The sequence below is a fragment of the Labrus mixtus genome, chromosome 2 (genome assembly GCF_963584025.1).
Source record: "Labrus mixtus chromosome 2, fLabMix1.1, whole genome shotgun sequence".
Lineage (NCBI taxonomy): Eukaryota > Metazoa > Chordata > Actinopteri > Labriformes > Labridae > Labrus > Labrus mixtus.
Genome location: NC_083613.1, coordinates 33,106,156 through 33,118,162, shown reverse-complemented (window position 1 = coordinate 33,118,162; position 12,007 = coordinate 33,106,156). Strand labels below are relative to the sequence as shown.

General features: G+C 44.4%; 2 protein-coding genes across 3 annotated transcripts in view; both read right to left on the bottom strand.

The window, feature by feature from the left end:
* The window catches only part of mcoln1a (mucolipin TRP cation channel 1a), a 153,834-nt gene that overhangs the window by 21,443 nt on the left and 120,384 nt on the right, over window positions 1-12,007 (bottom strand). The window lies entirely within an intron of this gene.
* The window catches only part of pkn1a (protein kinase N1a), a 54,534-nt gene continuing 44,957 nt past the window's right edge, over window positions 2,431-12,007 (bottom strand). For both annotated transcript variants that reach the window (XM_061062298.1, XM_061062297.1), the window contains exons 14-23: window positions 11,221-11,300; window positions 10,514-10,589; window positions 10,311-10,402; window positions 10,010-10,186; window positions 8,360-8,422; window positions 7,852-7,928; window positions 7,170-7,312; window positions 6,799-6,906; window positions 6,331-6,411; window positions 2,431-5,452 (exon numbers count right to left, since the gene is read on the bottom strand). In XM_061062298.1, coding sequence (XP_060918281.1) covers window positions 5,249-5,452; window positions 6,331-6,411; window positions 6,799-6,906; window positions 7,170-7,312; window positions 7,852-7,928; window positions 8,360-8,422; window positions 10,010-10,186; window positions 10,311-10,402; window positions 10,514-10,589; window positions 11,221-11,300 — 1,101 coding nt within the window. In that variant the 3' untranslated portion in view covers window positions 2,431-5,248. The remainder of the gene's footprint in view (window positions 5,453-6,330; window positions 6,412-6,798; window positions 6,907-7,169; window positions 7,313-7,851; window positions 7,929-8,359; window positions 8,423-10,009; window positions 10,187-10,310; window positions 10,403-10,513; window positions 10,590-11,220; window positions 11,301-12,007) is intronic.

The window sequence follows — 12,007 nt, the reverse complement described above, 5'->3', positions numbered from 1 at the left end:
CACACACACACACACACACACACACACACACACACACACACACACTAATACACACACACCAATACACACACACACACACACATACACACACTAATACACACAAACACACACACACATACACACACATACACACACACCAATACACACACACACACACACACACACACACACACCAATACACACACACACACACTAATACACACACACCAATACACACACACACACACACCAATACACACACACACACACACACACACACACACACCAATACACACACTCCAATACACACACACACACACACACACTAATACACACACACACACATACACACACTAATACACATACACACACTAATACACACACACACATACACAAAACACACCCACACCAACACACACACACACCAACACGCACACACACTAACACACACACACACACACACCAACACGCACACACACTAACACACACACCCACACACACACACACACACACACACACACACACTAACACACACACACACACACACACACACACACACAGCTCATAATTCACACAGTCATACCTTTACAGTCAGAAACAGTCATATTCACATTATTTATGTGCCTGAGTATTGCTGCTCAGTCATCACTTATGGGTCTCTCTGTGTAGTTAATGTTGCTTTTCACTATTGGTTTCTCAATATGTGGGTCGGGACCCCAGTAGTGGGTCATGGAGTCATTTTTAGTGAGTTGTCAATGTGTGCCTGGATAAAAACTTGTATCAAAAAGTCTGGTAAGCGCTTTTTTAAACGTTTAGTTTCTTTCTTCAGAGAAATGTTTTGTAGCGACTGAGATCCAAACTGAAATTTTTTTCTGTAAATAAATGTTATTGAATAGAATAGATGTTTATTGCCATTTGCACAGGTACAGGACAGTACAGGTACATTGGACTTTTTGTGCATTTCTCCCTGAGTCAGCTTATACAAAAAAAAGTTAAAATTATATATAAAATAGAATAGCATTGTAAGAAAAAAAGAGTAGAAAAGTACAAATAAAAAATTGGTCGAAAAAGTATCAGAATCAGTCGCGTTTATTTCACAGATGAGTTGGATGTGGGTCCTGAGGCCAGACGAGTTGACAACCACTGCTGTACACTGTGAGCAAGCAACGTGTTAACTCCACTAAAGGTTGTTAATCTAGTCCACTATTCATTGAAGGAAGTCAACACACAGCATAATGTTTCTCCTGTTAGACCCCTGGTGTGTTTTTTCTGCAGCAAGTTCGAGTCAGCTGATGTGAGAACACAGCAGGATATTCTCCAGAGAATTCACCTCGAGCCAATGGAAGGGGGTTGTGACTGTCTGCACATGACCGCTACGATCTCTTGCACCTAATTAAATCGCTGCATTGTTGTGTTGTTCTCCGCTCTTTTGTTGATGGTGTGATATCCTTGAACTAAACGTAGCATCGATATAAAGGCAAATATTCTCATATGCTCTCGTGCGAGTGAAGGCATTATGAGTGAAACCAGTTTACACCATTAATTTGTTCCCAGCATCAACAATCACATCAATATATCTGGATTTTGACTGTTGTGTTTCACTACTATTCATGTAAATGAACGAGTAAAACACTTAAACCGGATTTGACTACTAGTGACTTCAATTTTATATTAAAGTATACTGCGTGCATTCTCCAACAAGGGGTTGTAAATGAATGAAACGCTAAACCGGAAGTGCAACACAATTTTATTTTGAAACTTTTTAGTGTGTATTTTTGTTCCTGACAGCGTCCTGACAGTGAAGGTTCTTAGAGCTCCCCAAAACATGTGTGTGAAGTTTCTTGTTCTAAATCCACTCTGATCCTGTATTTGATCATGTCTATAAACCCCTCTATTTCAGCCCTGCTCAGAACAGGCCGTTTCTGTGTCTGTACCTTTAAATATGTAAATGAGCTGTGTCTGACTACGCCCCCTCTCTGGAAGGGTTTGGGTGTCTCGGCCTTTCTCGCTCCATGTCCTGTTGTTTACGGTGAGAAGGCAGACTCAGAGGGCAGAACAAACACCTAGCTGTGGGAGTGTCACCCACCTGGGGGAGGGGCTACTGCCCTTTGTGATGTCATGAAGGGAAAATCTCCAAATGGCCTGTTTGAGCACACATTTTCTGAAAAGTGGAGCAGGCAGAAGATGGAGAGGATGAACTTTTCTCATCATTGAGGGGTTTGTAGACAGACTAGAGACACATATTAGAGTTTGAGAAACATGGTGAAGTTTATAATATTTGACCTTTAATTTACTGTTAAAGGAGAAAGTCATCACATCATCCTCAAAGATGATTCAATATTTACCAATAATTGCAAAACACACTTTCATGTGTTATTCTGTACTTGACCCCTTCCTTGCTTTGAAAGCAACACACCCTCACCCGTAATAACCAGGACACAGACAGGAATATTCACTCCAGCTTTTCTTTATAAAATAAGTCATCTCATACTCTCACATGGTTTCATTTTGTCATACACAGGATGAGTAAAAGCCACACCATCTTACGTACAGCTTCACATCAAACTGCTCCTGTACTCAGAAATGCTGAAGAGTGATGGAAGTTTGGAGTACTCGCTCATATTCTCCTCCGTTTCCCCTCAAACCATATTGTTTGTCAGGAAACTGTATTGCCAAGAGAAGTAGTGAGCTGGGACAGAGTTCACTGTACGAAGCTTGAAAATGCTTCTTTTCTCCAGAAAGCGACGGCTGAGGTTCGTTGTGCTTGTGGTGCCAAGGTTCGATACTTCAGTACTCTTTGATACGCGATCAAAAGTATCCAAGAGCACCGAGGCTTAAAAAAAAAGAGTAAAAGAGAGACAGATCTTCAGCCATTTTTAACCAAAAGCTGCCGCAAGCGAGAATGAGAGAGAGAGAGAGAGAGTGAGAGAGGGAGAGAGAGGAGAGAGAGAGGGAGAGAGAGGAGAGAGAGTGAGAGAGAGATAGAGGGGAACAAACTCTTGTTTAGGTATTTGAGCCTTTTCGACGGCGTTCAGGAGTTTTCCTTCATATTTTGTCCACTCAAAACAAGAGATGACCCGGTATCGATCGCCTAGGACTTCTCTTCTTGTTGCCGTGGGTTTTGATATCATTCGATTTTACTGGTATCGTACAAAAGCTTAAAATTCTGGGATCGTGAAACCCTAGGTGAAGGGGCGTGGCCAGAGGGGCGGCATGGGCCCCCCCCATTGAAATCTGATGGGACACCCCCAAATCTAAATCCATGATTGGCATTTTGTGTAATCAGAGGCGGGACTTAAGTACAAATCAACTAAGCTAATGGTCGTGGTTTTCAGTTGTAAATAAATACTTTGCATGCACACTTTCTAACAAACGATGAACTCGCTTACTAATAAAGTTTTTTTTGCAACTGAGACAGCGTGCAATTTCTTTTGTACTTTAAATTGTGAATTTGTTTTGAATCAAGGTAAGATTTATATGCTGCCAAATTCTGTTACTAACAAGCAAGTATTGGTAAAGAAAGGGGAAAAACAATTGAATTAATTTGCATGTGTGCCCAAAACCTTCATGCCGCCCCTGCATGACGGTGGCCCCCAGGTGGGTAACCCCTATTAAGAAAAAGTCTGGACACGCCCCTGCGTAGGTCACACACACACATTTCCCCAAATCGCTATAAAGTCAAAAAATTCATGGTTGCAAAAAAAGATGTGACTGAAACACACCCTGCTCCAGCGTAGGATTTAAAAAAAGAAACCTGTTTCTCAGCCAGTTGTTGATCTCTTGAGTCAGGTGGAATAATCCTGATGGTGAAGTAACTGATTTGATGTACAAACAACACGGTTAGCATGTCGATAACTTAACGAGCGTGTCTCAAAGAGGACAGTGTGCGACTTGGACGTCATGTCTTAGTGTTCATGTTTTCACAAATTAAAATTAAAATTAAACGTCCTGGCTGAAAAAAAAAAAAAAAAAAAAAGCTTTTCTATGCTGGTGGTTGTGATTCAGTCTGCTACACCAGTTCCAGATTCCACATGTTCTGTACTCAAATGTCTAATTAGAAAAAGATAGGTTTGTGTACTGAACAATGTGTCATGGAGTCAGCTGTCAAATATAACCCCCCAATTTCCACTTCCTCCGTCAGCGCCACGGTTTTCCTCAGTCGGACGGCGCGCGCTCTGCCACACTGGATCTGTTTCTGGAGCGCAGCCTTGAGCCGCTGTACCCACATCACAGAGAGAACTACAAGATCACAGTAGAACTACAAGATCACACAGGAAAAAAAACAAAAAATAAAACATGTTGCTCCGTCTTTCTGAGGATGATTTGTTGTTCATTCGGCGGCTGTTTTGACGCAACGATAGAAAAAACCGATCGTGAGTTTGTACATTGTTTTATTTTGAAATTGAGCAGACACTCTGTGCTTCTCTTTGTCTTACTTCCTGTTTGGCTTGTTCTATTCTGTCCAGCTCGACTCGTTCTTGCAGCGGATTTGAAAACGGAGCAGAGCGTAGTGTCGCTCCAGAGACCGCCGCGCCGCACCGCATGCACGCACAGGGAAAGTGGAAATTGGGGGTCACTGTTCTGCTAAACGTTTTTTGTTGCAGAAATTAAAACCCAAGCAGCTAAAGTTTTTAATAGTAGTTAAAACGTAAGACAGTGGTTCTTGTCCCTAGAGTTCACCGTGCATGACTCTTCGTCTTCACCGTAGGTCTACAAAGTCCAACGCTCTTTCAACTCCTTTTTTTTTTTTTTACAGTTCTTTTCCTGCAGCACGGTCGGGTCGCTCCTCCTGCAGACAGAGGCTCACACAATAAAAACAAAAACAAAAAATGCTTTTATGTGGATCACGCACAACTACAAATGTAAGGCATTGTTATTAGAGGCCGACAGGAAGCCTCAGAAAACAGTACGAGAAGACGGCGAGCTCCGCCTCTCACAGCTGCAGACGACGACCACGATGATACATGAGAGGAGGCGTTTAAAGGCAGAGGAACACAACTCACTGCTGTGTTGTACAATGATTGGAGAGAGAGAGAGAGAGAGAGGTTTGTCCTTTGTGATGGAACATGTCCGCCCGTCAGCTACCTGTGTGGGCGTTTCATATCGTCAGTCCTCCATCTTTAAAAAGTCTGCAGACACACATGATAAAGACTCATTTGTTCACAGTGTAACTAAGAGAAAGTCAGCGGAGACGCTCGGCCGTGAATCCTTCAAAATAAAACATTCCTCGAGGCCTGTGAGGCCCCCCCCCCCTGCCCCTGGAGGTCCACTAGCAGAGGTCGGAGACGTAGTCGAAGTCCCGGAAACTATCCTGGTCTTTGCGCGAGAGCACGCGAGGCTCCCGCGGAGGCGTGAGCGTCGGCGCCTCGGTGGTGAACTCCTCGTCGAAGTTGCTGACGTCCTCTTTGCCCACGATGGAGGGGACGAAGGGAGGGGGCAGCTTCCTCTGCAGCAACGCCTCCCAGTCCACACTCTGGAGGGAAAAGGAAAAAAAATCAATCAGGAGAATTCACCTGGAGCGAGTGGGGGAGGGGGTGGTGACGTTTTATTCCCTGTGATCGCTGCAACGACCATAGACTGTCTGCACGCCACCTCTACGACCTCCGTGAACCTGCTGCTGCATGTTTCCTGTTCTCCAGGATGTTCTTCTCCACTCTTCAGATTGTGATTCTGCTGTAATCATGCTTTACTCACATGCCCACTCATTTGATGACTTCCTGTGTTTGCTGCCTCACAATTTATCCTGCTGTTGTCATGGAAACCCTGATAACAATATTCTATGCTATAGATACTAAAAAAAAGCACATAGTGGAAAACTGCTGATGTGCTGCAAATATTTCCCTTAATAGCCTTTTTTTTCAGACTGCTTTTTTGTGCAGTAACTACGCTCAGCCTTCATCACGTCTTCGTACGTTCATATTGATCCTGAGACGTAATATCGTTGTCCCAGTCTGTGCCGCGGCGTTGCAGATGCGAGAGCTCCACATACACACAGTGTCAGACACACACACACACCACACACACACACCACACACCACACACCACACACCACACACCACACACCACACACCACACACCACACACCACACACCACACACCACACACACACACACACACACACACACACACACACACACACACACACACACACACACACACAGCGCTGTGCTCCCTGTCTCGCCTCTGTTACTGTTATATCGTGGCTTGAAACGGCAGTCTGAACAGGTCAAAGTGTCAAGAGGGAAAGTAAAGATGTGTTTTTGTTCGACCTCCTTTTGCTCCTCAGAGGAGCAAAGACGAGGACGCTTCATCGCCCACATAAAATAACAAAACACACAAAAGTGTACTCACTCTGAAGAACGGCTGCTTCTTCACCTCCTCTGCATCCTTTTCACCAGAGCCCAGTCTTCTCTCAGGGTTTCTCCTCAACAGCTGCTCATGACACACACAGACACACACACACAGACACACAGACACACAGACACACAGACACACACACACACAGACACACAGACACACAGACACACACACACACACACACACACGGTGAAATTGCATCAATATGTGACCTCTCTGACTGTGGGAAAATGTCAGTTTGTCAGCTTTGTTTCTGATGATGAAGTGTTTTGTACATACGTGCAGACTTTGTCATCAAGTATTGTTCATAGACGAGAAGTCAGCAAGTGTGTGTGTGTGTGTGTGTGTGTCTGTGTGTGAGTGTGTGTGTGTGTGTCTGTGTCAGTGTGTGTGTCTGTGTGTGAGTGTGTCAGTGTGTGTGTGTGTGTGTCTGAGTGTGTCAGTGTGTGTGAATGTTCTTACCCTTCTCATGATGCCGATAGCCTCAGTAGAGAGAAAGCGTGGATAACGCACTTCATCATTCACTATGCTGTCAAACACCTCCTCTTCATCGTCCCCTGGGAATGGAGACTACACACACAGACACACACACAGACACACACACAGACACACACACACACACACACACACACACACACACACACACACACACACACACACACAGACACACACACACACACACAGACACAGACACACAGACACAGACACACAGACACACAGACACACACACACACACACACACACACACACACACACACACACAGTGTGATGTCATCAGAGGCGTACACAGACACCGGGATGATAATCACATGACAGAGCCAATGAGTTCTTACCTCTCCCACCAACATTTCATAGATGAGGACCCCGAGGCCCCACCAGTCCACTGCCCGGGTGTACGACGTGTCTGTCAGCACCTCCGGGGCCAAAAACTCTGGCGTCCCACAGAAGGTGCTAGTCCGGTCCCCGAAGCCCATTCCTGCACACAGAGGCAGAACAAACGTGAATACAGTTCTGTGTGTGTCTCAGCATTTCATACTGGGAACACTGGTGTATAAGACAGAGCGCTCTTTTATCCAATGAAAACATAGATATTTAAAGTTAGATTTTACGGTATGTCAAGGTAATGTTTAGAGATTTATTATAGAGATCATTTATTTTATAGTCACACAAAGGCAGAGCTGTCGTCCTGATTTCTGGAAAGTTGGTGCGTGATGTCCCCGATAAATACTGAGGCGCAGTTCCCACCAACTCGCAGCAGATGCTAACATTTTCAAGCTAACTGCACGAAGCTGTTTGTGAATTAAGACAGTTTCTGCAATGAGGCTCACATGCACAGAGACACTGTTCGCTCTGTAGCTCCTTTAACCCTTTGCGAGAGCTTTTTGATAGAGGCGGTGTCTCAGGTTTAGCGGGTGTAAAAGCTGCACCATTCTTTTTCTGCAACAGGCCCTCGTTCCCCCGCACCACAGACGGCATTATGGGATGTACAATGAAGAATAAATGTGTCAGCTGCACCTTCTTTACAAAGCCCAAAGTCGGCGATCTTCACGTATCCGTCCGTGTCGAGCAGCAGGTTGTCGAGCTTGAGGTCTCTGCGGGAGAGGGAAGGTGAAAACATGAAGGTGAGAATCAGTTCGTCTTCACACAGCTGAGAATCCATGAATCGTTTTTTTTTTTATATTTATTTTTTGGCTTTTTGTGCCTTTAATGTCGAGATAGGACAGTGGATAGAGCAGGGCATTTTGGAGAGAGGGAGAGAGAGAGAGGGGAATGACATGCGGGAAAGGAGCCACAGGTGGGATTCGAACCTGGGCCATCCGCTTGAAGGACTACAGCCTCCATACATGGAGTGCGTGCTCTAACCACTGCACCACCAGCGCCCCATGCATGAGTCGTTTAACAGAGATATAAACCAGACTGACGAGAGGAGGAGAAACTCGTCTTCATCACAGACTAATAACGATGCTTCTTCTTTCTTACACCTGAGGTATGGCGTCAGGCTGTGTGTGTGTGTGTCACTCACCTGTACACAATCTTGTTGTCGTGGAGGAACTGAAGTCCAAGAACTACGCAGGCGGAATAAAACCTGAAATCAAATCAAAAGAACACAATTACTGAGGCTGAAAATAAAAAGTCCTTTAAAGACCCAAACAAAGGAAAAGTTAAAGTCATTTTGAGGCTTTTTTGATGAAGAAGAAATCCCGTGCACACTTACTTAAATGCCACAAAATTGTCACCTTAAGTTTTCTATTCATATGTTCCTCTGAAGAAGACCGCACGTTGTGATTTTGATGGAATATAAACTTAAATTCTAAATTCAAACGAGGAATTTGAGCAAGTGTGACCAAGTCTTCTGTTTTTGCACGGCCCTGTAGCTACATGATGAGTGTTAAACTGTCCCGCCGTATTTTAGCTCAACCGCTTTGATTCCCATCATCACAAGTTTAAAAGTTTCATTTGTAGACAGATTAAAGAGACACGTACTACGGTTTATAATATGTGACCTTTAAGATGATTTAAGACTTTTTAAGGGACCCAGCTTCATTCTATGAAAACATGAACTGACATTATTCTATTTTTGGAGGATGAGGAGAGCATCATTAAAGACACTTCAGTCCCACTGTGAACCAACAGAGATGATTTCTATCATTTCAGCAGGTTGGACGTCTTCTCTGGACTTTGTACTTGTGAGTCCACATAAAGATCTCTCATGATCAGTGAGAGAGAGAGAGACTCACAGAAATGCACAGTCCTCGTTCAGTTTTTAAAAGTATCCTGAAGGTCAGCTGAAGCTAATGTGAGTGAGACTAATTGAAGTTCTTATTAGTGCTCTTTGAAAATGCCAGATTTGAACCGAGACTTCTGAGGGCTCGTATTCATTATAGTGAAAGAGGACTGTGGATTTCTTTGAGTCTCTCCTTAAAGGTCGGACAGTGGAGCGGTCACTTCTCAGAATGAGGATTTAAAACAGGAAACAGTTTGTAACTGAACTTAATGATTTTAGAAATATGCTCCAGAAGCTCTCTAAATGAAGACACTCATCTCTCCTACAGTCAGGACTTTAAAGGAAGTCAGCAGCATCTTTTTTTTTTACAGTTTGTAAACACAACATTCAAACTGGACTCCTCCTCCTGGGCTCATCACCTTCAGAAGCCCCGCCCCCTGCAGGATGTAGTGTGTACGTTTACTGCCTTTACCTACACTGCAAGCTAAAGCACGCTAGTCCAACAGGAAGCAGACAAACTCAGCGCCCGCAGGTGAAAGCTAACACAAGGTTCACCCTCGTTTCAGAACAAGCTTTATCTTCTTGGTGTGTCGCCTCACTGTGATTATATTTTCTAATCTTTGCCGCTACATCCACGTCCGTCATATTCACCCGTTTGAATCATGTCTAATCCCTGAAATGTTTCAAGTCCTAAACTACTCTGTGCGCCGCCATTGGCTGCAGAAAACACACCAGCTCCCCCGCCCAGAAACGTCCCGACCACGAGTCAACCAAAACATTTTTAAAAATCCAGTCAGAGCACAGGGTCTCTGTAGACACTAGTCTGCAAGTCTAGATTCTATTTTTTCAGAAAAAAAGCTGCTGACGCCATCTTTAAATTCTTTCATGGGAGCTTAATTTTGTCCATTAAGAAGCTTTTTCAGGATGTAAAATTCACTCTGTACTTACACGGCTCGTGGCTCTGTGAAGACGTCCGTGTGGATGTGCATCATCAGGTCGCCTCCCGCCGTGTACTCCATCACAAAACACACGTGCTCCGGGGTCTGGAAGCACGCAAACAGGTTGACCAGGAAGGGATGGTGCGACAGGTTCACCACCTCAAAGATGCGCTTCTCGCACATTAAACTGCGGGAGGAAGGAGAGAAAGACGTGAAGAGGAGGAGGAGGAGGAGGAGGAGGAGGAGGAGGAGGAGGAGGAGGAGGAGGAGGACAGTGTAGGTGGAATGAGGAGAAAGACGGAGACACACACCTCTCCACCTCATCACGAGCCACGATGTCTCCTTTCTTCAGCGCTTTGATGGCGTACATCGTGCCCGTTTTCTTGTATTCTGACAGCAACACCTGAAGACAGAATCATGCAGCAACAAATCAGTTTGTTTCCCTCGTAATGACGCGCAGAAAGCTGAACAGATCGCTTCTCCATGTGCACGTTTGGAGGCGCTCGTAGTTTACCTTCCCAAAGTGTCCTCTGCCTAACACGGCGATCAGCCTGAAGTCCTGAAGAGACAGAGGACCTTTCCTCTGCTTACTGGAGAAAACAAACACACAGCAGCAACATTTAAAAAGCACATCAAAATCAATAGAATAACTCAAGAGTTCTACAAAAATCAGTGTTTTCACAAGAATGAAAATGCAATTTTGTGAGATAGACACAAGGTCACATCGACTTAAAATCGTCCTCTAGAAAAAAATTCCCTTCATCCATTTTTGTGATGATTCACAGGAGAAGGATGAGAATAATGGGAGGATAATATGTGACATTTAAAATGTAAAATATGCAGTGTCTGAAATCACACACTACTCATCATCTAGGGCAATTTGTTATGAATTAAAAAATGAAGTGTCCAAAATGATATTTTTATGCTAATGAGAAGTCGCTACGAAGAGAGCAGGAAGTAGTGAATGATTTCGGACACAGCTGCTGTCATGCTGATTCAAAGGCGTCTCTCACAGCCGACATTTTGACGTCAAGATTACGACACCAAAAGAGCAAAAATGGAATTCATCCATCATGAATATTCCCATTTACACCCGAGCAATGAAAAGTCAAAATGTCTTTCCTGAAAGAGGTCTTTGAAGTATTTCAAGAAGAAATATACAGCAGATAAAACATGAATACATAAGGATGTAAGAGTGTGTGTATGTGTGTGTGTGTGTACCTGCTGACAGGCGGGGTTCGGGCGGGGCACTCAGGGGTGAGGTCTGGGGGGGAGAAGGGCTCGATGACAGGCGGTCGGTCCTGATGAGGGGACGTGCGAGGAAAGAGACACAAAGGAGAAGACACAGAGGGGACATGAAGAGACAAGAGGGGAGATGAATGATGAGACGCATGACAACAGTTCAGACGTCACAGAGTTCACATTCCTCTTTTTGAAACTCTTTCTTAGGAGAGAGGAAAGTGACACACCAAGCTGGCTTCTCCCTCATTCAATCATAATCATGTAAAGAAAGCAGTCTGCTATACGGTTCCTTAAATAAAGCTTGTGGAGTGCTGCTTTGATTAATAAGACTTAGAATTAGTTGCAGGCTGTTGGTCTGATCGACGGTATCATACTCGTAGCTCGCAGGATCACAAACTCTACATGGTGAAAAGAGACGGTACTAAAGCCTGGCTCACACTGTGAGATTGTATAAAAGTCGGGGTGGCATGTCAGCTCACACTGTGAGATTGTATAAAAGTCGGGGTGGCATGTCAGCTCACACTGTGAGATTGTATAAAAGTCGGGGTGGCATGTCAGCTCACACTGTGAGATTGTATAAAAGTCGGGGTGGCATGTCAGCTCACACTGTGAGATTGTATAAAAGTCGGGGTGGCATGTCAGCTCACACTGTACGACTGGGTCGTTAACGACGGTTGGTGCAAGAGAAGGAAGTGTAACTTGTTGTAGGATAGAGCTAAGTTGATACAATCGTAGATATATGGAGACAAGTTTCAGAAAAGTGCTG